Below are 27540 nucleotides of genomic sequence, written 5' to 3' on the forward strand. Positions count from 1 at the left end.
CTGCGTGCGTGTGACAGTGTGAACCTTAAATATATAAATATTAATGGGTTCGCTAAATCTAAGTACACAAGTAATTTATTGGGAGTGGTTAGCTTTGGAGGCTTCTTGGGTACATTGGTTTCAATAATGCAGCTAGTAGACGATCCAGGCTGCTATTTATTTATGGTAGTTTAATTTTATGGGATTATGGTATAAAGGGGTCTCTGGCTTTTTTTGTCCTAAAAAATTACATATGTATGAGATTCGGCATCCCCTCTATAGTTATATGACATAAAGGTTAAAGCTCAGAGTCTTCAAGTGCACAATGATTCAATGAGAGTCCAAATCAAATTTTGGGCAAATGAAAAAAAGAAAACAAGAAGAAAGAATACAAGTTTGACTGTAAACATAAAGGAAACAAAGAAAGGCTTCATGTACAAACGTAAGAAGGTTGAAAACTTAACCTTTAGAGAAGTAAATAAAAAGATAAAAGAGGAAAAGGCATGCATATTATGTATTTCTGAACCACATATAATTTGTGAGATATAATGTGACATACGCATATAGCCATATATGGATACTTTTAAGTTTGTTCGGTTGAAAGTTGCAAAACGTTTAATATCCTTTTAGTTTTGTAGGGATGACACGTAGTCTGAATGAAAAAATTATGATGTTTTGAGTTGGTCTAACTCTAAGCCTTGAGTTACCCATTTTGAACGGATTCTAGTAGTCGGGTAGACATTTTAACTATTTTTGCTCCTACTAGTGAATATAACATACGTGTTTGTTCAGTAGTGAATATGTGAACATGCAGATTAGACGTATAATTCAATGGCTTAGCCATGCTGCTATTCAACCAAAATTAAAGAGGAGTTAGAAAATAAAGAGCTGGTAAACTCACATATATAGAAATTAAAATTGAAGTTAAGGCTTAGGTAACATCCTAAGGGTGCTATATTAACTCTAACTATATATATATATATACACATACGTGTGGACATACAAATAGGATGAATGTATTGACTCCAACCGTTTCTAGATCTAATTCTTATCAACTCATTTTCATTATTACAAAATTCCTCATCCGAATTCTTTAGCTTGTTTGGAATTTAATTGATATATGTTGCAAATTTTCGTAAGAGAGATGCAACAACTTAGAGATGGTGATCTGGCTAATCACAAGTCTTGCTGGATGATGAAGTGAATGTTGACACGAGATCTTCTTGCATGAAAATAAGATCAAAAGAGATGGACTGGTGTGGTACCAGCCAAATACGCTCCGATGATGAAGTCAGTGATGTGTATTTGGAGGTGTTTGTGTAAAAACAAGGAAAAACAGGTGATGAACTTGGGAGAATAAAGAATAACAAGGTAAGATCTCCTGTGTTTATTCTCAGCAAGTGGGGGATATTCTGATAGGCTTTTTGTGAGTGAAGTTGTGTATTAGATTATCCCTCTTTTTGTGTACATAAGTTAGCTTATATAAGCAAAGGAAATGGTGAAGGGTAAGTTACCTACATGTGGGTGAATGGTCGAGAAGAGGCCACACGTTCGGCCATGAATAGTAGCATGCACATCTACCCACCTCATTTACATTCAATGCTGCATTGAATGCAAGGATGGAAGATCAAGTGGGATGCCCTAATAGTCATGACTGTGAGCTGGGATGTCTCATCCGTCAGAGAGCCATGTCAGAGATATTCGAGTGAGGCGGTTCGTCCTGAGTCCAATCTTCTAGAATGGCGGTGGAATCCGAGCCGAACCAATTATAGATATCATATACGCAGGTATAAAATATATCTACGTTCGAATCGGACATGGATGAACTAATTCAGGCTGGCCAAACATACGACATGAAAGTCATCACTCAATGATAACCCGTTTGTCTGAGAAGATGATCACCAAGGGCCGAGCCGAACCGAGCTGGGATAATTAAGAAAAGATGAACACTCAATTCTCAGGGGATCCTCAGATTGGGTCGGATATGGAGATCCGCCGAGATGAGCCGATCCGAACTAGCAGTGAAACTGTGCAAGCTAGCATGATGACATGGAGGTCCAAATCTGACCGTTGAAAAGTCAAAACCTGAGGTTGAATCTGACTAGCCAAGTGTCAGATCCGTGATTAGTTGTTAAATCCATGCAGATTTATACACAAATAATATAAATTCACTTTTAGGAGGTCTAATCTTGCTCTTCTTGTTTGGTTCAAAGATGGACATATTCCCCGAGCAAGGATTGGGGATTGGGTCGCATTCAAATATATGACATGGACGTGATATGCTGTTGTACCTAATGGGAGGGCCGCTGCTGGCGGTCTCCAACCCACTAACATGCACACCTCGATAAGATTACTCGATCATGTGGGTGTCTCAGCCCCGAGGCCAAAACTTACCTTTCTTCCACACCACAAATCCTCTCCCCAATTATTTTTTGGGGGTAAAAATTTCACTTCATTTTTTCATGCTGTGACAAGGTCATTAACACTCCAATTTATCCTCTACAATTTTTTATGGATCTTTGTGTTTATATTTAAAATGATGTCCTTTTGAGTTTAGTACGTATTTGTAGTTTATAGGTGTAAGTACAAAATCGACACCCAAAAAATTAGCAAAACTTCATGTGATGAACTCGACCAAAGTTTCAAGTACCCTTTAGTTTTCCTTCATCAAATTAAATAAACCTTTTGCCACCCCTTGTACATTAATTAGGCCTGTTATTTTATGTTGGTAAGTAAATCTGCATACAGTAATTCATTGTATGGATTTGTGTTTAAATGTATAGTCTAAACTAATAGTAAGTTTGATTTCTTACTATAAAAAAAAAAAACTTAAAACTTTAGATTTGTATTTAAATGTATAGTTTAAATTAAGAGTAAGCTCGATTTCTTACTATATAACAAAGGTCTCACAGTCTTATCCAACAAACCCCACCTACTGACATTCCATATACTCCATTTTTCTATTTCTATCATTACCACATTCCTACTGCAATGTTTCATATTAACCTTTATCATAGTTTACAGTACGTTTACACGCATTATATGCATTTATAAAATGCATGAGCATCCAACGCTGCCAAATTCAAATTGCATTTGCATGTAATGAGAGTGAAGTGCGCGTATCATTTTCATAAGGCTCACGTGACCCGAGTTGCCACCACGACGGAAGCAGGCGCGTGAGATAAGTCTGAACAAAGAGCATGGAGCATATAACCGACGGTGATGAGATTAACGTGGTTGGAAGGCATTGACCGCCTACGTTAAAAAATTCAACCTCCACGTGGCGGTTACCAAGGTAAAATCCTAAATTTCCTTTTCCAACGAATATAAATATTCAATCTTAATTAGAAGGCTCCTCTGAATCTGATATCACAAGTGAAAGAAAGAAGCAGTAGATCTCTAGTGTTCTGGTTGCAGAGATCTTTTTGGTTGTATCAATAGAAAGAGAAATAAAAGCAACAGAGTAGCTAGTTTGTCTTCTTTGCTTTATTGCATTTGATCCCATGCTCTTCTTCTTCTCTTGGCTAAATTCGATCCTGCTCTTTTGTCTTGTGTTCAGATCGATCGAACCAAACAAACCCACTTTTTCTTTTTCTTGTTATAGATTGAGATAGGGAAATACAGCTTTTTAGCCTTTTGGGTGTTGCACTGAAAGATGGGTACTGGTTGGAGACGAGCCTTTTGCACTACAATCTCTCGAGATCCAGAGCAATCCAGAGTATCAGAGAAGCCACAACAACAGAGAAGTGGAAGCCCAAGCCCAAGCCCAAGGAGCTGTACCCGGCTGGGATTTTTCTCCGGTGGTGGTGGCAGCAGCGCTAGCAACCCCTCCACTCCGCGGTTGCAATCTCAAGCGGTGTCAAGCCCAAGTTTACGGTGCCGAACAACTTCAGAAACAAGCACTACTACTAAGTCTACTAGTGTTAGTGAGAGTCCAAGAGTGGTAGTAGTCTCCAAAAGCCCCAGAACGTCCTTACTGGGTGGCTCGAACCCAACTTCTCCTCGAACCCCTCTCAAGCTCTCCCTCTTCAAGAACAGCTTCAAATTTCGAGTAAGTCTTAATTAATTAGTACCCAATTCTGGGTGTTTCGAGTGTACTCATTTACTTAAAATACTCGGGTGCGTTTGTTTCAGAGTAGCTGTGGAATATGCTTGAACAGCGTCAAGACTGGGCAAGGCACCGCCATTTACACAGCGGAGTGCGCGCACGCCTTTCACTTCCCTTGCATCGCTGACTATGTACGGAAGCATGGCAGCCTCGTCTGCCCTGTCTGCAACACCACCTGGAAAGACGTTCCTCTCCTCGCCATCCACAAGAACACCCCCGACTCCCACCCTCCACCAAACGACGCCGTTCAGGATTCCATCGCCACCAAACTTAAAACCGAAGACAAAAACATTATTGTGCACGAACCAACCAAGGCTTCCTACGACGACGACGAGCCTCTTCTATCTCCCACCGCGGGAAGTCGGATCAAACCCATTCCCGAGGCTGACGAGGACGTCCAAGAGTTCCAGGGCTTTTTTGTCAATCCCAAACCTTCTTCACCTTCCGATGACGTGGGCAGAGATTTCAAGTCTAATGTGCAGCTCAGGCTGTTGCCCGAGGCCGCTCTGCTATCAGTAGCTCGTGGCTTCCAAACTTATACTGTGGCTTTGCGAGTCAAGGCTCCGCCACCACCACCGCCGCGCCACACTACCACCACCGCGCCGCATCTTCTCGACCCTTCGCGACGCGCGCCGATCGATTTGGTCACGGTGCTTGACGTCAGCGGCACCATGACCGGCGCCAAACTACAGATGCTCAAGCGCGCCATGCGTTTGGTCATCTCGTCTCTCGGCTCGGCGGACCGTTTATCCATCGTGGCTTTCTCGGCTGTGCCCAAGCGCCTGCTGCCTTTGAAGAAAATGACGGCTCAGGGTCAGCGCACGGCTCGGTGCATCGTTGACCAGCTCGTCTGCGGTCAAGGGACCAGCATGGGGGACGCTTTGAGAAAAGCCACCAGGGTGCTTGAAGATCGGCGGGAGAGAAATCCCGTGGCCAGTATCATGCTCTTATCGGACGGTCAGGATGAGAGATTGAATCATTCTAGTTCGACCAATCAACGGCGGGGTTCGAGGCACGTGTCGTCCACCCGTTTCGCTCATATTGAGATCCCGGTTCATGCTTTCGGGTTCGGGCAAAGCGGCGGCTACTGCCAGGAGCCGGCTGAGGACGCCTTTGCCAAATGCGTCGGGGGATTATTGAGTGTGGTCGTTCAGGATTTGAGAATCCAGCTGGGCTTTCCTTCCGGCTCGGCCCCGGCTGAGATATCCGCCATCTATTCCTGCAACGGACGGCCCACAGTGCACGGCTCGGCTTCCGTGCGGCTAGGCGATCTGTACGCGGAGGAAGAGAGGGAGCTGCTGGTGGAGCTGAGGGTCCCAACTTCGGCCGCTGGGTCCCACCACGTGATGTCAGTTCGATGTCTTTACAAAGACCCCGCTACCCAAGAGGTTGTATATGGCAAGGAACAGGCACTAATGGTTCCTCTTACCCAGGCCGTTCGATCGTCGGCTCCGAAGATCGAACGGTTGAGGAACCTGTTCATAACTACACGCGCCGTAGCGGAGTCTCGGAGATTAGTCGAGCACAATGATTTCTCCAGCGCGCATCACTTGTTGGCGTCGGCTCGGGCTCTGCTCATGCAGTCGAGCTCAGCATCGGCTGATGAGTACGTACGCGCCTTGGAAGCTCAGCTGGCGGAGTTGCATTGGAAGGGACAGCATCAGATTGAGGAACAACAACAGATGATGATGATCCAACGGCGTAGAGGAAGCGAGAGGGAGCGGGAGATGGCGGCTGGTGTGGTGGATGAAAATGGGGAGCCGCTTACACCGACTTCGGCTTGGAGAGCGGCTGAGAAGCTGGCTAAAATGGCCATGATGAAGAAGTCGTTGAACAGAGTCAGCGACTTGCACGGCTTTGAAAATGCTAGATTTTAATTTCTTATTTTAGGACAAATAAAAAAAGTTTTATTTTAAAATGGGGGATATTATGATTGTGTAATAGGGACAAGCTGGAACTACTAGACGGCGCGACCCTTTTGTGACAGAAGAGGTTGGTAGTCATGGAGAGCTAATATACCCCACAACAACCATATACTTATTCATTAGGTGGATGCCTAAGCTTCTTCTTTGTCTTTTTGTTTTGTGCTTTTTCCACTTTTAATCCCTCACATCTCTTGTAAGACACTTTGATTTGTGTACTCTAGGGGAATTTATGATCATGCACCCGTGAACACTCAACACCAATCAAAAATGTGTATAAATGCATGCATGCTCTTTAGTGCTTGGTAAATTTTGTGCTTCTTTGGGAGCACAAAAAAGGTCTTCAAAAAAAAGTCTTCTTTATCCATTCAAATGTTTATTGTGGTGGGATAGGATAGGTGGGTATGCAAAGGACTATGGCTATGAGATCGGGGGCCTCAGCAAAGTAGGACAGAATGATGGAATTTGCTTGTCTAGAAATGATGAACAAATCATTCTCTTTTTATTAAAACCAGGACTTTTGAGTTTTGAATGACGAATCGCTTTTAGAATTTTGAATGACAAACTACTTTAGACTCTCCTAATTTTGAATGACTGATCCACGGGCAGGCTAATGAGCCTGGACTAATTTGGCCCAACTCAAGTTTGGATAATAGTGGAATATTATGAAAATATTGTAAAGGGCACTAGCTGATTAGAGGGAAGAATGAAGGTATAGGAAGGTCTATGTAGGCCTCACCAAAAAGCCCAAGGCCCGAAGCCCAAGGCCCGAAGCCCGCCCGGCCCATTAGGCCCGAAGCCCGATTTGGCCCGAAAATTGGGCCGGCCCGGCCCGGCCCGAAAGTCTCTTGGATTGGGCTTGGGCCATTTCCTTGAAGCCCATGGGCCGCCCGAAGCCCGCCCGTTTAGGCCCGCCCAAAGCCCAATTTGGAAATCATAACATATTTAATAAGTTTTTTATTTGTTTACTATAATAAATTATTAATATGCTTATTAAGTTATTATATAATACTATAATATTAGTAAATAGTAATAGTGTAAACTATGTAATACCATAAATAATAAAGTAATAAACTTTTAAAATTATATACAACATTGCAAGTATAATAAAATATAAATGTATATGTGTATATACAACTTTTATAATACAAGTATAATTAAAGTTATTAAACCACAATTGTCATTTTATTAATTCAACGATCTGAACCGTTCATTTTCTATTTTCATAGTCAAAGATCATCCTTACAAAAAATCGGCTAAATCAGAATTCATCTACCCATTCGATTATCATTAGAAAAACCACGATCGTTCATTAATTCGACCACCGTTACATTTAGAAAAATCACTTTTACATTTTCGATTAAGCTAATTTTTTGCAAGAATTCTCTTTGAGTGGAGAACTAAAACTTGAACGGTTCGGATCGTTGAAAACAAGATCGATATGTGAGCTTCTACATATAAATACACTTGAAGAGTATAATTCTAATAATTTTCCCGTTGAAACCTTATTGTTTCTATAATTATGAAGACCACAACGTGATTTCAACAATCTGACCTGTTCATTTTCTATATTTATAGTCAAAGATCATCAGTACAAAAAATCGGCTAAATCGAAATTCATCTACCCATTCGATGATCATTAGAAAAACCACGATCGTTCATTAGTTTGACCACCATTATGTCACTTTGACATCTCCGATTGAGCTAATTTTTTGCACAAATTATCTTTGAGTGAGGAACTAAAATTTGAACGGTTTGGATCGTTGACAACACAATTGCATCGTTTGTTTATAAAAATATGTAATAAAATATATAATAATATATATGTACATTTATGTTTTATTATAGTTGTAATGGTGTATATAATTTTAAAAGTTTATTATTTATGGTATTACACTATTACTAACATAATAGTATTATATAATAACTTAATAAGTATATTAATAATTTATTGAAGTAAATAAACGAAAGAGCTATTAAATATGTTATGATTTACAAACTTGACAAATAAACTAGTCAGCTCAGTTGGTTGAGAGTTGAAGCTTGTTATGTGAGGTCTCATGTTCAAATCACAATATAGCCAAAATCCTTTTTTTTTTTTTGAAGATATATATGTGTCTAAATAGGCTTTGGGCCCATTTTGGGCCGCCCGTTCGGGCCTAGCCCGGCCCGGCCCTCCAAGCCCGCAAGCCAAAGCCCGATGGACGGGCCTTGGGCTTGTGTATTAAAGCCCAAGCCCGGCCCGGTCCGGCCCGAAAGCCCTATTGGGCTTCTATAATTCAAGCCCGAGCCCGGCCCGAACCCAAAAAATTTGGGCCGGGCTAGCCCAGCCCGGCCCATTGCCGACCCCTAGGTCTATGCTAACAAAATTACAAAAATAGAAAGGCTTTTTTACCCGAATACCTCCCCAACTATAACTATAGGGGGTGTACTCTCATACCACCCAAAGTTTTTTTCTTGTCAATTTATCACCTGAAATTATCAATATGTGCTAATTTACCACCTAATATCTATTTTTCTGTTAAATCATCAAAAAATTTCTTAAACTTCCTATTTTGTCCTTGAATACAATAAAAAAATAATATTATTTTAAAATTTTTTTTAAAAATTAATTATAAAAAAACTTAAAAAGTAAAAAATAGAAAATGGAAATACCTTTTTTTTAGGGAGTTTACTTTAGATTTTTTTTTAATATTTAAAATGCTTTTATCATATAAATTAACGAAAATACCCTTGGAATAAACAGAAAATTTAACTAAAGTGACGATAGGTGGTAGATTGGCCAATATGTGAAAGTTCAGGTGGTAAATTAACAAAAAAAAAAAAAATTGGGTGGTATTTGAGCACACCCTTTATAGTTCAGGTGTTATTTGAGTAAAAAAGCCAAATAAAAAAGGTGAGAAGATGAGTTTAAGGGGAAGGCGGTTGGGTTACTCTTGGTCTTCAACCACAGCGACAATAATCTGTTTTCCAATCATTTTCATTACCACAGACTTTTTGAGGCCCATGTGAGGAAGATAAGATAGAAAGAGTAGATGCTCGATCATGTAGGGTAAGAGTCTATTTTCAAGGAGAAACCAATAGGAGCATCACATTTCTGGCATAAGGAATGCAAATTTGCGAATGTCTTGTTTGTGGGAAAACCCACATCGACCCGAACAGCCAATCACAGCTCGACACGTGGCTGGTCAAACATCCACCTCGGAGTTGATTCTCAGTGGTCAAACTTTGACTTCCACGTCATCACTGATCAGCACTTCCTCTACCAGATCAGACCGGATCTCCACACCGCCCCTCCTTGTTCGATCCGAGCCGAACCGATGATCTTCCTTGGGATCGAGTGTCCATCTTCCCACGATCATCCCGGCTCGGCTCGGCACACGAGATGGCTTCCTTCCGAGTTCTGGCGTCGACCAGTTAGGGCTCGGAAAGACTCCAATCTTTGGACCGGCTCGGTTTGGAGTCCCATGCTCGATCCGACCACATATGGACTTCGTGTCTTCGCATGGGAACATGTGTTCGTATCGGCTCGGCTCGGCTCTCCGCCGCCATTCCCAGGAAGATCACGCTGGGACGAACCGCCACACTTAAATGCACCTGACACATTCTTCTGACAGATAGAATATCAGGCCTGCATTCATGAATGTTGGAGCAGTCTACCTGAACCTTCCAACCTTGCATTTAATGGAGCATTCAATGCAGCATTGAATGCTGAGGAAGCAAGCAGCTGAGCATGCAACTAGGTCTGACCAGGTGCGTGGGTCTTTGGCAACCATTCATTCACATGCAGGTATCTTACTCATTAAGGTTTCCTTTGCTTATATATACCAAGTCATATGCACAAAATGAGAGAGCTAGCAATCTACAAACATACACGCAAAACACTTGTATTCCTTTCTAAAAAAAAGGGCCTACCCAACTTGCTGAGAATAACCCAGAACATTTGCCTTGTTCTTCCTATTCTCCCAAGTTCATCCTCTGTTCTTCCTCATCCACCACCAAACATCATCACTGATTTCATCATCGGAGTGTGTTTGGCTGGTACCACACCGGTCCATTCCCTTTGATATTGTTTTGTCTACAGGAAGATCCCAATCAACATCCACATCAACATCCAGCAGGACTTCGGATCGGCCAAGTCATCATCTCTACGTTGTTGCATCTGCCTTACGAGAATTTGCATCAACATGTCTCAATGTCATTTTCACAAAACATGTTGGATGTCTTCGATACTCTTAAACTCACCAAATCATTATCTTTGATTCATTTGGATTTTTGTTAGGAATTCTCATTCAAACCAATTAGCTGTTAGTTAAGTGATATTTTTCTCACCAATATTGAAAGAAGTTCTAAGATCAAATTCTCATTTTTAGATATAAAAAGTAACCTAATTAAAAAACTAAAAAAAATACGGAACAAGTCAAATATATGAAAAAAAAAAAAATTAATGTAGTATTTGAAACTTTAGAAAGTAGCTCAAAGTAAATATAATGTGTTTCCTTTTATTGTGGCAGTGTAATTTTAGATGGGTTACAACGGTAACTGATAACATTAATCAAAAATGGTAGATAGCATTAGTATTTAAGGTCTAGATGACAATCTTGCTGACTATCCTAGTGTAGGCATGTTGGTGATCGAGTTTGCCATTTTGATCGAGGACAAGATACACACGGTTGCAACAGAAATCCAAAAATCCCACCATTCCTGGTTTTATGACCACAACCGTAACAAGCGGGTTGTCCTTCTTGATTATTGCCCCAGCTTCTTTCCAGCTTCTTTCGCAGACTTTCCAACCAATTCAGGCCATCTAAATTTGTGTCCTGTAACATATCAACAATAGCTTCAAATTTATAAGAAAATCTATGAATATTCTTCCACAATCAAATGTTTGATTCGTTTGCCGAGTCCTTTGAGTCCTTGGGTTAGTGCAAGTAGAGAGAGTGGATAGGGTAAGGGTTAAAATTATGCTAAGTTTAGAATTCGATTCTCTTCAATGTAACAAAAAAAAAAAATGGTCGATTTGGCTAGAGTAAAATAAATTAACCAATTATACTTATTGGGTGTAATAAATTTAGATAACAACAATAACATGGTAATTTACATTGAAAAATAATAAATAAATAATAAAAACAATGATCATACCATGTGGATAAAATGTGTTTACCAATTAGTTCGACCTAATTAATCTATTCAAAATATTTTTTAAAAAATATATGCATATTGGAAAGTGCATATCATGAAAAGAAATTTTGAAAACATTACACTCTAGAGATTGAGAGGAACAACCTTTACTACAACATATAGGATTGGGGCATGGAGCGCCCACAGAAGGAGGGTACTGAGGCCATTGATCTCCTGACATTTTTAGATTGCTTATGTTGAAAATGGAGCAGCATATCAACTTATATATATATATATATAAATACTCTAGAACTAACAAGTTAGTAAGATAATACGATACTAATCACTTTTTTGAGTCTACTACACAATATAATCTTATAATCCAAACCGTTCATATTTTAGATCTTCATTTAAAGAAAAACCTTGCAAAAAATCAACCAAATCAGAAATCATTTAGTCATTTGATTATCATTACAATCATTTTATGTTTTATTGAAAAACTTGTGTTCGTCCATTTACATGAGCACAATTAACTTGCTAATAGTTGACTAAATGATTTTTTATTTTGTAGATTTTTTGCAAAGATTATATTTGAATGAGAATCTAAAAAATACATGGTTTGGATTATAAAATTATATTGTGTAGTGTGCTAAAAATGATGGTTATTGTCGTATTATCTTACTAACTTTTTAACTTTAGAGTTATATATATGTATGCATTTAATCATCCAAAATGGTTAGCTCTAGAGCTATATATATATACATGATGTAACATCTCCATTAATTGTACATAAATCAATTGAATGCCCTTTTTCTAAATTTTACAAGTCAAGCTGGGTATGAACTCAGATGTGCTTTTTCCCCAATCTTTACTTTCTTGTTTGTTTAGTTGGGAATAGCTTGGGCCCATAAACATGTGTAATTTGTAAAGTTGAATCACCAAAAATGGTAACCATGTACCCAGCAGTACTCATTTGTCCAAATCCATCATCGTCCTCTGACATTATTGTCCAGTCCATGTCTGATTAATTAGTAGATGGTCCAGTACTGTACACCAGCCTATCATCCGCCAGAAGTCCACCAACCAATGTGACCATAGAAATATAGAATAGACAACACATATACAAACATGCAATACTGTACAGACCTAGAAATAATGATCCATCACATATTCACACATGTGACCAAGTTGGGTCCATGACTAGTGTGTTTTAGACTTTTTAGTACAGTCTGCAGGCCCGACATTAACAACACTAAAGTTCGCTCAGCAAATTAATGTGGGTAGCCAAGTAGGTCCACGTTAATTTATGTATGAAGGCTGAGGAATAAAAAGGAATGCACAAGGTTCTGTCTCGTGACTCAATTTACTAAATATAAAGAATTGTGTGGTACTGAAAAAACTTGTATCCAATTATTGTACAATCTCTCTTTCATATTCAAATTGTCATGCGCATGCTAATCACATGTTCAGTTTCATGAAAAAGAAGTTGTAGATATACAACGGTTGTACTCACGAATTTTTCATGTTACTGTAGTTTTTTTTCCTCACAATCTTATAAAGGGAGAGGTTATATTATTGCAGAGAGGGAAATATCATTTACGTGGGTTTTAGAAGCAGATGAATGATGATTGTTTTCCTTTGAGTTGAGCATTATATTACAAATATTCAATTTTATGAGTATGGTACATTTTAATTTTAAGATTAGTTGGTCAGCTCAAGTTTTTGACTGAAACTTTGTAATATTTTCAAGGGAATTTTATTCACACAAAAAAATATTTTTATAATCTCATATACACTTTTGTCTATGTCTGCCAAACACCATAAAAATCACTATTGGTTATGTTAAATGGTATTTTCTTCTTTTTATACATGGTATTTTATTAGACATGGTATTTTTGTTTTTTAATTTTTTTTTTTTAGTGTCTAATATATAAATGTTACGTAAGTTGTAAGTTGAGAGAAAAAAGTTTGGTTCCTACAATGTTAGGCTTCTTGTCACTGCTCAATTGTAATATAATTTTCTCTCTTTATTCAATGAAATCGAAAAGATAGTCCAAAAGAAATTTCAGATCGTACAAATAAGTCCGGCCAGCCATCCACAATACTGGGTCAGGTGCTCAAACATTAGGTTAAGTTGGGCCAACTATCGGGCTTTGCCAGTTTTTGGGATCCACGTGCTGCTATATTCCATAAGGAGTGAATGCAAGAGGATCCTATGTAACATGGTTTGACCAAGACCTAATGCTGTAAGTCTGGACTTCAAAGAACATATGTGACAAAAGCCCAAATGTTTGAGGATCATTCACCAACATTCACTAAGGACAGATTACTGGTTAATAATGTTTTGAGGACATTAAAGACAAGTTATCTTGAGCTTCATGATTGTGAAACACTAGTTCATTGGCAGGTAACGCAGCAAGAAACCACATCTACAAACGAATGCAATAATCTCAACAAAAATATCAATTACAATATATTCATCTCAAGTATCCAAATGACCTTTAATTACAAGAATCAACAGTATTACAGATACAGACCATAAACTTTAAGGACAACCATTCCGTACATGAATAAGTACCTCATAATTCCGATACAAAGCCGAACAGCCACTTACAAACGTGTTGTAGACATATAAAGAACTCCCAGATAAGAGCCACAGGTTAAGTGTCTACAATGAATGAATTGGAAGATCCCCAGCCGGGACCATCACTATTTTTATCTATTCAATTGAAGATTACACCAATGCGAAAACTAAAATGACAATGTGAAGATGTTTTCCTCTTATTCAAGTTTTGAGGAAGAAGAAGTGTCATGAAAGAAATTGGACATTGGAGCTTACTTCTGGGTTTTTTCCACCTTAGCTCGAATCTTCTGTTCCAATACAGATATTTCTGTCTCAAGACTGAACATTCTATTAAGAGCATGCATATTCTCAAGAGTCTCACTCAGAGTCCGGCTGTCACTGCCATCACATCTTAAGTGCTGCATTGGACCATGAAGGAGCTTGTTCACAATACCTCGGCTCAGATCATCCACAGCTCTTCTTGTTTTCTTTGATATATCATCACCCATTTTTGATAAGCATTTCTCTAGCTCTGCAACTCTGATTCTTTCAGCATAAGCTCTTAATTTCTTGATGGTAGGAACTGTCTCCAATGAATCCCTCCATGCTTCAAACTGTTTCGATTCTTCAGTAATAATTGTCTGAGCTTCCATTGCTTTCCGGAGGCGATCCTCTTTGTTAGCAGCCACAACCTCCTTAAGGTCGTCAACATTGTAAACTCGCACACCATCAAGATCTGCAACACATGAGCCCACATTCCTAGGGACAGAAATATCAACGAAAAGCCTCAAACCCCCAGCCTCTGGACCAACAGCAGGAAGGTCCTTCACATCCTCTTTGAAAAATAATGGGGTTTCTGATGCTGTGCTAGTAAAAATTACATCTGCTTCGGCTGCGCAGGTAAGCATTTCCGTGAGGGGCTTGTAGATTATCTCAATACCCTTCAGCTCATCTCGGATGGCTGCCACTCTCTCCTCAGACCTATTCACAACAACCATCTGCGTGCAACCTTTTGCTACCAAATGTTTGATCACAAGCTTTCCCATCTTTCCAGCACCGATCACCAACATTCTGGCAGTAGCATGTGAAGATTCGGGAAGCTTCATTAAGGCAAGTTCAACAGAAGCAGAACTTACAGAAACTGCCCCAGCAGCAATGTTAGTCTCGGTTCTAACCCGCTTTCCCACAGTGATTGCATGCTTGAACAGCCCACTAATGTTCCTACCAAAGCCAACAACTCCTTGCCCAACTTTAACAACTTGCTTCACCTGGGCAAGAATTTGACCTTCTCCCAGCACAAGAGAGTCAAGACCAGCTGATACTTCAAAGAGATGCTGTGTAGCATCTTTATTATACAGTAAAAACCGGTGTTGGCATAGCTCAGAAACAGGGACCCCACTTGTCTGCAACAAAAGCAAAGATTGTCATGAAATGTTTTAGAGCTAGAAATGATCATAATCACAAATGAAAAGAGAGTAACTTTTCTTTTCAAGGAAAATAAATTAATTGCTCAAAGTGTCATATGGGATGGTCAATGTATGACACAAAACTTATGCAAAATAGTCTCTCGTAAGATCCATTAAAATGATTGAGCCATTACATTTTGTCATTTATAATTATACCACAAACAAATTATGAAGAGAGGAAGAGCACCTTTGACATCCATTCAGTCACTTCTTTGACACCACGATGTTGAGATAGAGCTACAACATATATCTCCATTCTGTTGCAGGTGCTAAGAACAGCAGCTTCTTCTATATGATTTAAGCTACACAGCTCCTCTATGGCTCGGGGCCATTCTGCTTCTGGAACGGCTAGTTTTTCACGCATTTCAACAGGTGTTGTGTGAACACTAAGCCCGATGACCACAATGCTGCTCCTTTCCTTTGTATACCCTGAGAGAGATTAATTATGGAAATTTCAGTCAAACAGTATTCTAAAAAGAAATTACAGGGACTCAGCCAAAAATAATCAAAACGATCAAATCTTTGGCTATGTGTTTCAACGCATCTCCACCACTTAAGATGTAGAAACTTGAAAGATGAATCAGCAATGCTGACAAGAAATTTGACATGGGTTTAAAAATTGAACATTATCCTAATAACTGCAATCAGAATAATAGTCATCAAAAGCTTCTCAATCATAGAGCTGAAACCATTAGGAATAGAACAAGAGGTCGATTTCCCTTCATGTAATGAACTCATCAATATGTACAAATGAGATATAATACCAACCTGGGTTAGTGAAAGATAATATTGACTACGTTTTCTTTTCTATTTCAAAATTACACACAACAAAGATACTTGGGTAAAATAGTAAATTGTCAAAGTTCTTACTCAGCATTTCTAAACCCAGAAACTCAGTCTCCAGAATTTCAGGCAGATATATATTGGTTATCTTAATTCATTCAATAAAAAGAGGGAGTAATTCAAAAACAAATTTAACACAAAACCCATCATGCATTATTCAACAAAGCACAGTTACATACAATTATCAAATAATTTATTCACCAAACCAACAATTGCAAGCAGAAAACTCAATTCCAGCACAAACCCATTTGAACATCCACCAAAAATATTAATAAATTCACAAAAAGAAAGTAGAAGGTATTAATGGGAATAAAAAGAAACGTACTATCAGCAGCAGAGGTCTTGAGCTGCTCAAGAGCCGAAATATTTGAACCGGCAATCTGACCGGTCTGAACCGCAGCATCAGAAGCAGCCACTTCGCACCTCACCCCTCTCTGAATCAGGGCTCTCCTGCCCCTAACGGGCCTCAAAAAAGAAGAAGCAGTTGAAGCTGCCCTCGACGACGTCGTTGGGGCCGACGAAGAAGACGACTTCAACAGAAGACGCTCCAATTTTGCTCCGGCGAAACTGGTGGACACCGCCATTGACCCAACGACACGGCGTTTCCGAACGCTCAAATTGGAGAAAGAGATAGAGAGAGAGGAAAAGCTTATGCCTTTGTGGAGCTGTTCAACGAATGCTGGTCGTTTGGGTTTTTTTTTTTTTTTTTTTTTTTTGTGTGAAAAGTGGGAGAGTTGGAGGGGTTTGGTGGGTATGAAAGAATTGACCCCCTTTCTCTCTCTGGATCAGTCTGAGTGATGCCAATTGGGATTGAATGGGGATTTGGGAAGGGTGGGGTTTTTGTGATTTCTTGACTTCTGATTGGCGGATGGAACGCACGTTTTATCCACACTCTCTTCATCTTCTATGGACCCCCACCAATGCATTTCAAAATCATTACATTTTCAGCCTCTAAATTTTGGTCCCTCAAAAGTCAAAACTCGTTGAAATATAACCATACAAACATATACAAAACAAACTTGTTGGAATATATATTAGCTTTAATAGAAAAAAAAATGACTAATTATTTCACAAGCAAATATTAATCTTAAATATAAATATATATATATATATATATACAATGAATGTCATACTCTAATTTAGTTAAAAGTGTAAAACTCACGTATAATAATTTTCTCACATATTTGTTATCTATATTGTAAAGTAGGATGATTTTTTAATGAAGATTTAAAAAATAGACGGTTCAGATCATTGAAATCCTATATGAATTGAGTCTCATTGAAAATTTGTGTGAAAAATATAATGTTATAAATCATTTTCCATCAATTATATATATATATATATAAATGTTAGATAGAGACAATGTCAGCAATGACAAATATTCAACTTGTGCTAAAAGCCTAAAACCGAAAGAGAGTATCAAACCATCATTGTTCCTAATGATTCTTTTAGGCAGACTTACTTGATGCCCTTTTGAAAAATATATATATTATGAAGAATATGGGTATTTAAGTAATAACAAGTGTAGAGATGAAAGGTAGAAGATAGAAGAAAGGGATAAGGGTAGAAGAAGTGGGGTTGTGATCGAAGATATATGTGAAAGAGATTGGTTTCTGAGATTTCAGCCAGGCCTCTGTTCGCCACAAGCTTTTATGACCATGAAAAAGCCGTACGTGGAGAACAATTATACTCACACTTTTGGATATGCAACTTTCTGGTTTCCATATAATTTAACCACTACGTGTGACTCTTTCTACCAATGTTCAGTGTGCTGTGTGTAATTTCTTCATTCATGCAAATTATGCAATGTCAAGTTTATATAATTAGTTTTCATATGCTTTAATATAATCACAATTTATATATTCTAATCACACAAGATTAAAATTCACATCCTCTACTTTAGATATGCTTGATTAGCTCCCGCAGCATATATATAATATTCACCCTTAATTTAACTATGTAGTGCATGGTTATATATATGACCCTTTTAATTGTGTACTAGTACTTACTACTACAGCATCCTTTGACTGAAAAACATTAATATGAGCCTTTTTAGAAAATTAATTAATACAAAAAAAAGTTGGAATTTTAAAGATGTAGGAAATAATATTGTTAGGAACTCTTTTTATTAAGTTGTTAGCAAGCCTAGCAAGGGGAGAAATGGCAGCACTTAATTAATGTTATTGTAGGCATTTTTATTGGTGTACTACTTATTTAATCATACACTATATAAAAAAAATAAAGTAATTAGTTGGTTCCTCGTATGTTTTGAGTAAACAATAATTCAAAATGAATACTTTAAATGGGTACAAACTTCCGTTGCTTTGTTTTTTATTTGAAGTTACTTAACATCGTTGGTCAAGAGTGATTGAACATTCGAATATTGCATTATATATATTGATCAACTTGCTAAAATTATACAGACTGCACACAGTACAGTTGTTTTTTTTTTACCAAACCCAGCATATTGTTTTAGAAGTACTAGCTTCAGGAGCAATATAATGTGAACTAATCCAACAACCTTGCCGTGATGTTTTTGTTAACATAATGAAGAAAATAGGGTTTTGATCAAATGTGAGACAAGTACCTCTAGCTTAGCTTCAATTTTTGTTTAATTATAGCCATTTGCATATGCTTCAAGTGCATCTGCATTGTGTTTTACGATACAGGAAAACAAGCTAACACAGATGTCCATCAGCTAATCTGACTCGTGCTTATATAGTTCTCATGGCTTTGTCAACATAATGAAGGTTGAAGGATAGGGTTTTATAATGGTACAATTGCTCTAGCTTGAATTGATCTTCATTCTATTTTAGTACATGAATATTGGGTGCATTCCAAGATAACAGTACAACTTGTTCATACCAACACATTTTCTTAATTTCTTGGACATGGCAGTATGGCAGTATGGCCCTAGGCTCTAGCTGTATCTACTTTTTAAGTAACAGGTTTCAAGAAAGAAGTTGATTTTAGTGCAAAAAGCTGCTTTTCCAACCAATAAGGACATCGTTTTTGGTGTACAATGCATGCTTAATTAGAAAACTGATCAGCATTGTCTTCAAAGTGAATGCAAAGATTGCGGTCTCTTGTTAATAGCAGTTTATATAATTCCATTAATGGGTTTCTCGCAAAAAAAAGAGAATGGATGCATGTGATAATGGTATATAGTACTCATTGAGTAAATCATTGACACTTGTCCAATTTGTCTATTAATTTGTAGCACCATTTAGAGTTGAGGACTACTACTGCATTTGTTAGTCTATGCCATGTGCCAGAGGAGCTAGGGTGATCGCTTTTAGACTAGTGTGACTGCCTGTGAAAAGGAATTCCACATTTTGGTCTATTTTTGACCCCAAACTGATAAATTATAGTATGTCATTTTTTAACTATCTTATACAAAATGTTTATTACTGTTTTATTAGAAAAAAAAATTCCACTCTCTAGCAAAAAAATAATTTCATTGTATTTAGTCCACATTAAAAAAAAAAAGAAGCAGATATAAACAATAAAAGAAACTCAAAAGAAATAAGAAATCATTTGTCCACTTCTTTTTTTTTTTGGCAAAAAAAAAAAAGAGAATGTATGATTTTTTTTTTTTTTTTTTTTTGAAAGCTCAAAAGAAAGAAATCAAAAACAAAATTGAAGGAAGACTTTTAGCCCTGTCCAGTGCAGAATTTCTGCTCTAACAAAAAGGAAGCCCAAAATTTCTGTTGGACTGAAGTACCCAAATCCAGGAGATCGGTAATCTCTATTTGGGCCCTGATTTAAGTTTAAATTTGGTAATGTGATGGAAAGGCCCATTCTGTCTATTAGGCTTTCCATTTGGGCTGTTATGCAAGTGACCTTAGTGAAAACAACATTTTATTTTTTTGGGTGTAAAACAAAAGGCCCATTATATCTATTAGGCTTTCCATTTGGGCTGTTCTGCAAAATGACCAAAAATTTGTCCTAAAATTTAAAAAGTGTTCTGAGACACGAGAAGAAATTTGGTCTAAAGAAAAGCGGATTGCGGCATTAATCTTGTATGGGCCGTGACCAGTGCGGCACCTCTCACATGAGGTGGGATCCACATGATTGTGGATCCCACCTCCCTCATGTGAGAGGCCCCACCGAAGACTCTCTCCGGATTGCGTTCTTATCTTTACGACTTTACATACATCCAACAACTGCACAACCGCGTGACCGTTTCTTGACAGCATGACTGCAAAATCGGAAACTTCTTCTTCCCAATTATCATTGCTTTTTGCAGCTGTCAACCATGGTTAGGTTTAATTAATCCAAGTTTAACCCTTAGTCCCGGGACTGAAACCTTTTTATACGAACCGTTTCAGCTCTTCTCTCGTGCTCACTTTGACACTTGCAAAAGCGTTCTTGTACTCGATCACGTACTCACAGTTTCTGGTTCGAGGTCTCTTTCTCTGTTACTTTATATGATCTTCATAATAACTCAATTTGCATGGATGTGTTTGAATTTGATATTAATTATTTGCAGGAATTAATTAAACCATGGCTGCTAACAACGGACGAGGAGAGAATGGGAATTTCAGCTTTTCGAAGACGGGAAGTTCGAGTCTTGGCCGCCACGGGTTGCCGAAGATCCAAACGCACCACGAAACGTCGTCGTCGGAGGTTTGCCACGACGACAGCGCAACTCCGGTGAAGGCGAACACCATCGACGAGCTCCATTCGCTTCAGAAGAAGAAGACATCGACGCCCAACACTCCCATCAGCGGACCACAGCAGCAGGGAGGTGCTTTTGCCGCCATTTCGGATGAGGAGCGCCAGAAGCAGCAGCTCCAATCCATCAGGTAAATAGTACGGCATCGTTTTGATTCTGGCAAAACGGTGCGTTTTGGTGTTTTGGTTTTTTCTAATGCTACGTGGGTGTTTGTGATAGTGCCTCACTGGCGTCGCTGACGAGGGAGACAGGGCCGAAGGTGGTGAGAGGTGACCCAGCAAAGAAGGCTACGCATGTTGTGCATCATCAATACGATGCTCCCATCCTCAGCCTCAGTGATAGTGCTCTCAAGTTTACCCACATCCTTTACAACCTCTCTCCTGCTGGTAATTAATTTACTAATTATATGTCATTTACATTAATTTATTATCATTTGTCCTATTTATTACCGGTATTAATTTGGACCATCTTTACCATGACCATGGCCATCTTTTATGATACATGTAAAATATAATGTTGCTTATTAATTATATGTAGATGAAATCACAAGACTCAGAAGGTTCAAACTTTAAAAGTACTTTGTTGGTAAAATTATATAAAATAATACTGAAATAGTTGACATTTTCTGTATCAAAATTGACAAAGATGGTTCTCTTTATAATACTATACAGTCTATACATAAGATAAAGTTTTCTTGGCTGGTAGCCTAGCGCTTTTTCTTTTTCTTTTTTTGAGAGGGGCTGGTAGCCTAGATAATGCGTGTTATATGTATATTTTAGAATATGCGTATTACTTACGTAAAACAAACATATTAATATTGTTCTATTATACCCGTATTATTCACCTAATTTTTACAAAAAGAAAGGAATATAAATTAAAAACTTCAAACAAAGTACCTATGATGGTGACCACTGAGTCTGACCACATCTGCTGGCATGTGATGTTTGGACATAGAATCGAGTCCTTGTGAATGGGCAGGTGCTCTTATTTTACGTAAAAGTAAAACTTAAATATATTATAATATGATCCAAAATTTCATTGTATTTTTCGAAGAAAATATACTAATTAATACACGTACATATATCATATATGTACTTTTTTTTTTTTTTTTTCTGGTTCGGTCGTGCCATATATTACTAACCCATAAAATGATTATAGTAGTTATTATTGGTGGGAATTGAAACGGTGACAATTGATCATATCAGATGGCAGTCGAGTTTTCAATAAACAAGTGGTCATAGACTCATAATAACATCTTCTATTAGCTTATCACATTACGTAAGTGGTGTTGAGCAAATGGAGCTAATAGGGACAACAATTTTAGAATGGTTCGACATAATTGCTTCTCACCTAGAGAAGAGAATAAAATTAAATTTGGTCGACAGAGACACAGAGTCTGATATACGTAGTTTTGTTACAGAACTGTATGAGCAAGCTATCAAGTATGAGAAAGGTTCATTTATAGCATCAAATGGTGCCTTGGCCACACTGTCTGGTGCAAAGACAGGCCGTTCACCAAGAGACAAACGAGTAGTGAAAGACCAAGACACTGAAAATGAGCTTTGGTGGGGAAAGTAAGTAGTAGTGCTTCTACTGTTGGTATTGATTTTTTAACTATTTGCCCAATTGAGATGTTTATGTTATGCTTTTTGTTAATCATATTAGAGGCTCACCCAACATTGAAATGGACGAACATACTTTCTTAGTGAACAGAGAAAGAGCTGTGGATTACTTGAATTCCTTGGACAAGGTATTATTCAAATCACCCACTTGATCATCTTTGTATTTTGAGGGCTCTTTCAACTGTCAAAGCTAATATGCAAGTATTTTAATTAGTTTTCTTAAACGTAAAACATGCATGGACCTAAAATCATGGGGCAGACGTGTTAATAAGCTGGCATTGACAGTTTGCATATTTAGCTTGTGCGGATGCTTATCCATTCCTCAAACTACGGGATAATTATTTAGTCTCCATTCCAACGTCCTCACCCATTAACAAATCATGTTATTTATATATGGTATGCATAGGGTCCCTTTCTATTCGTAAGGTCATCCTGTAATGTGTTGAGTGATTTGAACTGTTTAATTTTTAAAGTTTATTTATGAATCACCCTTACAAAATATAACCAAATCAGAACTCGTATGGTCATTTAATTATCATCATGATTATTTGATTATTTGGTTACAGTTAGATGACTAAATGGTTTTCGATTCAATTGATTTTCAAAAAAGATGATCCTTAGATGAAGATTTAGCAAATAAACCGTTCGAATCATTGGATGACATTGAGAGTTGGACCCATATATAATCCGTTTTGACTCTTATCTAAAAAATCCCTCTTTATAAGTTTATTCGGTATGCATAATAGGTGTATGATGCTGAAATGATCTGCTCACACTTCTTTGGTTTTTTCCATAAAGTTGACGTAGCTAATGGATATTTTAAAGAAAAAGTTGACATTAAGGTTTTCAAGCCTTAGTGGGTTGGTCTGACCAGTCATATTAATTTTTAGTGATCCTTGTGGACATCTTCTTTTCCTTGTGAAAGTTTGACACTGCGGTCATGATGAACTATATACAGTTCAGTTCTAGTTAAAGGATTAAAATAAGGAGACAACAAGGTAATCGTGAACTGATAAATCCAAGATTAAAATATTCTCATGATCAGGATCAAACAAAAGTCCTTAAATTATGTTCGTGACAATTGTTTTAAAATTAGCCAATTAGAAACTTAGAAAATTATGTTGTTTACATTACACAATTTTGAATAATCAAAGAGTGTAATTTCTACGAAAAATTCATTCAAATTTCACTCGAGGATCCATATATCTAATGGACAATATGGATATCAGAATTAATTTAAGAAATCAAATTGTAGAGAAAATGATCTCTTTGTTTATGATAACTCTTGTTGTTTGATCTTTCCATAGTATTGTAAATGTGTAAAACCACATTATTCTAGAGGTCCTTTCACCCACTTTATTCTGGGAAATCAATGTTAGTGACCCAAGCCCATGGTCCCCATGAATTTGTATGAGCTCATCATCTATGACATCTCTCTTGCACTATGTTTGTGGGTCCATCCCATATATATACATGGTGTGAGAGAGAATCATATATGAGAGGTTCATACAATAGTTTTTGCAAGGTCTAACTGTTGAAGCCTACCTGGTCCTTAATGCCAATTTGCCAACTTGCACTAGTTGGCCAGGACATGAGGTCAGGTTATGAGCTATTTTTGCTACAAATGATTGAACTTGCCTAATAGTTCAAGTAATGAGCTATTTTGCTATTAACCCATATAAGATTTTCATGTTGGAAAATAGGAGAATAATCCTTTTCTCTGTTGTTATTCTTCTCCATTTTGGAGGAAATTATACGAAAATAAATTATCAAATCTAGGAAATAATTTTGTACAAGAATAAATTATCGAATTGTCAAAATATCTACCAACAATTCAATCCTGGCTTTTCTTGCATGCAAGGGAGAAGCAAAATAAATATATGATTTAGAATTTCATCTAGATTTTCTTAATGCCTCTGCATCTTCCAGTTAGTAGTGATTTGTAGTACAGTCTGCAATAAATTAATAGTGACTGCTGTTATGGTAAATCTGCATTTCAGGTATTTGTGAATGATCAGTTTCTGAACTGGGATCCAGAACACCGAATCAAAGTTCGGATTGTATCTGCAAGAGCTTACCACTCCCTCTTTATGCATAACATGTAAGTAATGAAACTGATATTCCTGCCTGGAATCTATGTGTAAGGTTGCAGCATTTCACAAATGCTAAGCCTTACCAGTTACCAGACTAGTCCTCTTAAATGTTTATACTATATTATTATGTGCTTCTAGTTGCACCTTCAATCATTTGGACAAATGCTGAATGCAACAATGTATTAAACTCTTAGCTTAGTGTTCAAACAATAACTGGCTGAGTGACAGGTGCATCCGACCCACTCCTGAAGAGCTGGAGGATTTTGGTACTCCGGACTTCACAATATACAACGCTGGGCAGTTCCCATGTAACCGTTACACTCACTACATGACTTCCTCAACTAGCATAGACCTCAATCTTGCTAGGAGGGAAATGGTCATCCTCGGCACCCAGTATGCTGGGGAAATGAAGAAAGGCCTGTTCAGTGTAATGCACTATCTCATGCCCAAGCGTCAAATACTCTCTCTACACTCAGGCTGCAATATGGGGAAAGACGGTGATGTTGCCCTTTTCTTTGGATTATCAGGTACAGTTTTATTGCACTACCATAGCCGCGTGCGTCATCAACTATCGATTCTTTGTCTCAGTTTCTTTTGTAGCTCTGTAACTGATTATGCATATCCTTTGGGTAATGTTTGTCACAGGCACTGGGAAGACAACTTTGTCTACAGATCATAATAGGTATTTAATTGGAGATGATGAGCACTGCTGGAGTGACAATGGTGTGTCAAACATTGAAGGTGGTTGCTATGCCAAGTGCATTGATTTGTCAAGGGAGAAGGAACCAGATATCTGGAATGCCATCAAATTTGGGACTGGTAACACGATGATTTAATTGAACTTTACTTTAACAATAAGTTTTATTTAAATGGATCTGTTCCATAAATGAATTGGAATTTCACATTATTATTGAATATGATTGCATGTGTTTGGCAGTTTTGGAGAATGTTGTGTTTGATGAGCATACTCGAGAAGTGGATTACTCAGAGAAATCTGTTACAGGTAAAGATCGTGTGTATGTTTTAATAAGATGAAAAATTATACTGTTTAGCAAACTATCTGCTGTGAAAAGGCCTACACAAATCAGACAAACCACACAGCGAAGATATCCAATTAAGAAGCAAAAATAAAGAGAGAGAAAGAACACCCAGATTTACGTAGTTCTGTTAACTTTCCTATATCCATGAGGGAGGGGGATTGAAAATTCACTATCAACCAAACAAGTACAAGGATTTTCCCCAAACTCTCAACCTCACACACACACACAAACCTCACAACCCCAAATCCCAATACACCCAAGCTCTCAAATCTCCTTCACCATTCTCTTGTTTTCCTTACTATCTTGCACACTATTAGACACACCATAATAGCCTTTATATAGACATAGGGAATACTAAACCAATTAAGAGTAAGAAGACTTTCTTAGGGGGTAAGAAACTTTCCTATAGAAAACTTTGGCTCTGTATGTTAATGATCACAATATCTTGGTAAGAAAGATGTGTACTAAAGATTGTGAGGCTATAAATAATTGAAAAAATTGCGCTATATTTTCATTAATCCCTATTGTAGCAACCCATGTTGTACAAGGAATAATAAGTAAACCATATAATAGATAAAGTATCAAAATGAATCATATATAGAACTTTTTTTTTTCTGTTCAACAAATATATAAAACTATGTCTTCTTTCTTCCTGATTTTTATTTTGACCTTGACAAACATTTTTGCAGAGAACACTCGGGCAGCATATCCTATAGAGTACATACCAAATGCTAAAATACCATGTGTTGGTCCCCATCCAAAAAATGTCATCCTCCTGGCTTGTGATGCATTTGGTGTACTCCCACCTGTGAGCAAGCTAAACTTGGCCCAAACTATGTACCATTTTATCAGCGGCTACACTGCTTTGGTATTTATTCAACCTGCTTTTCATTTGAAACTTCTCGTAGTTGTATGCATTGGATTTTAATGATGGAACTCCCAATGGTAAAAAAATAGGTGGCCGGAACAGAGGATGGCATCAAGGAGCCACAAGCTACATTCTCAGCATGCTTTGGTGCAGCATTTATAATGATGCATCCTACAAAGTATGCAGCAATGTTGTCTGAAAAGATGCTAAAGCACGGGGCTACCGGATGGCTTGTTAATACAGGCTGGTCCGCAGGAAGGTATGGATGTTTTTTTTTTTTTTTGGCCAGGGGAAGGTATGGAATTTATATAAACAGAAATCTGCAGATGCATGTGATCTACATTGATTATTTTGCATTTGGCTCTCTTGCAGGTATGGAACAGGTAAGCGTATCAAATTAGCCTATACCAGGAAGATTATTGATGCTATTCACTCGGGAAGCCTTTTGACGGCAAACTACACCAAGACTGAAGTATTTGGTCTCGAAATCCCTACTGAGATTGAGGGTGTACCTTCAGAAATTCTGGATCCAATAAACACTGTAAGTTAGCTCCTTTTTTTTTTTTTTTACTTTTCTTCTTATTTTACTGCTACTTCAGATTCTGCAGGCATTTAATTTGCATTGACAAGGTATATGTGAATGTTTTCAATGGCAGTGGTCAGACAAGAACGCCTACAGAGATACACTACTTAAGCTGGGTGGTCTGTTCAAGAAGAATTTTGAGGTATTCACGAATCACAAGATTGGGAAGGACAACAACCTGACAGAAGAAATTCTTGCAGCAGGTCCAAATTTTTGATCTGAAAGTCCTGTGAATGGTGAATGTGAAATGAAATGAAAATAAGCACATTCATATGTAATCATTTATATGCCCAAGCTTTATGCATAATTGCTTGTATAAGCTGTCATAACTTCATCAGTTTGTAAAGAAAGAAGTGTGTTTCTTTTTCTTTGGCTGTGTGCCTCAATCACTGGAGGCAACTTATGTATGCAATAATTATCGATATACAAGGTATATTGTTATATGATTATGTGATATTTCTCTACTGGTTTAAATTCTTTTCTGCAAGATATTCTGCGTAAAAGATAAGTTTGTTCTTAAACTTGAATGGTTTAGCCATAATTTCTATGAGTGTTGCAATTTAAGTGACAAAAATAAGAAGTGTTTTTGGTCCATTGATAAAGCATTGTATAAAAAGATGTTACAAGAACTAAATAACAGACTATAAGCAATGC

At 37.8% G+C, this 27540-nt stretch overlaps 3 protein-coding genes across 3 annotated transcripts; 2 read left to right on the top strand and 1 right to left on the bottom strand.

Moving 5' to 3' along the window:
- Positions 1–3375: 3375 nt before the first annotated feature.
- Positions 3376–6074, top strand: LOC147285300 (Zinc finger (C3HC4-type RING finger) family protein). The gene is made up of 2 exons (XM_086244828.1): positions 3376–4030; positions 4114–6074. The coding sequence occupies exons 1-2, from the start codon at positions 3635–3637 to the stop codon at positions 5962–5964; spliced, it is 2247 nt and encodes a 748-aa protein (XP_086100954.1). The 5' UTR covers positions 3376–3634; the 3' UTR covers positions 5965–6074.
- Positions 6075–13580: 7506 nt separating this feature from the next.
- On the bottom strand, positions 13581–16819 carry LOC147285301 (glutamyl-tRNA reductase 1, chloroplastic-like). The gene is made up of 3 exons (XM_086244505.1): positions 16328–16819; positions 15347–15588; positions 13581–15096 (listed from the first exon to the last, which is right to left on the bottom strand). Exons 1-3 carry the CDS (start codon positions 16584–16586, stop codon positions 13966–13968), a joined length of 1632 nt encoding a protein of 543 aa, XP_086100631.1. The 5' UTR covers positions 16587–16819; the 3' UTR covers positions 13581–13965.
- A 3343-nt stretch (positions 16820–20162) lies between these two features.
- Positions 20163–27350, top strand: LOC147285302 (phosphoenolpyruvate carboxykinase (ATP) 1-like). Its single transcript, XM_086243588.1, has 13 exons — positions 20163–20410; positions 20495–20810; positions 20900–21066; positions 22101–22254; positions 22346–22430; positions 24303–24403; positions 24624–24922; positions 25041–25214; positions 25333–25398; positions 26125–26303; positions 26393–26562; positions 26676–26844; positions 26960–27350. The coding sequence occupies exons 2-13, from the start codon at positions 20509–20511 to the stop codon at positions 27101–27103; spliced, it is 2010 nt and encodes a 669-aa protein (XP_086099714.1). The 5' UTR covers positions 20163–20410; positions 20495–20508; the 3' UTR covers positions 27104–27350.
- Positions 27351–27540: the final 190 nt, after the last annotated feature.

The sequence above is a fragment of the Dryas octopetala genome, chromosome 5 (genome assembly GCF_963921425.1).
Source record: "Dryas octopetala chromosome 5, drDryOcto1.1, whole genome shotgun sequence".
NCBI classification, from domain to species: domain Eukaryota; kingdom Viridiplantae; phylum Streptophyta; class Magnoliopsida; order Rosales; family Rosaceae; genus Dryas; species Dryas octopetala.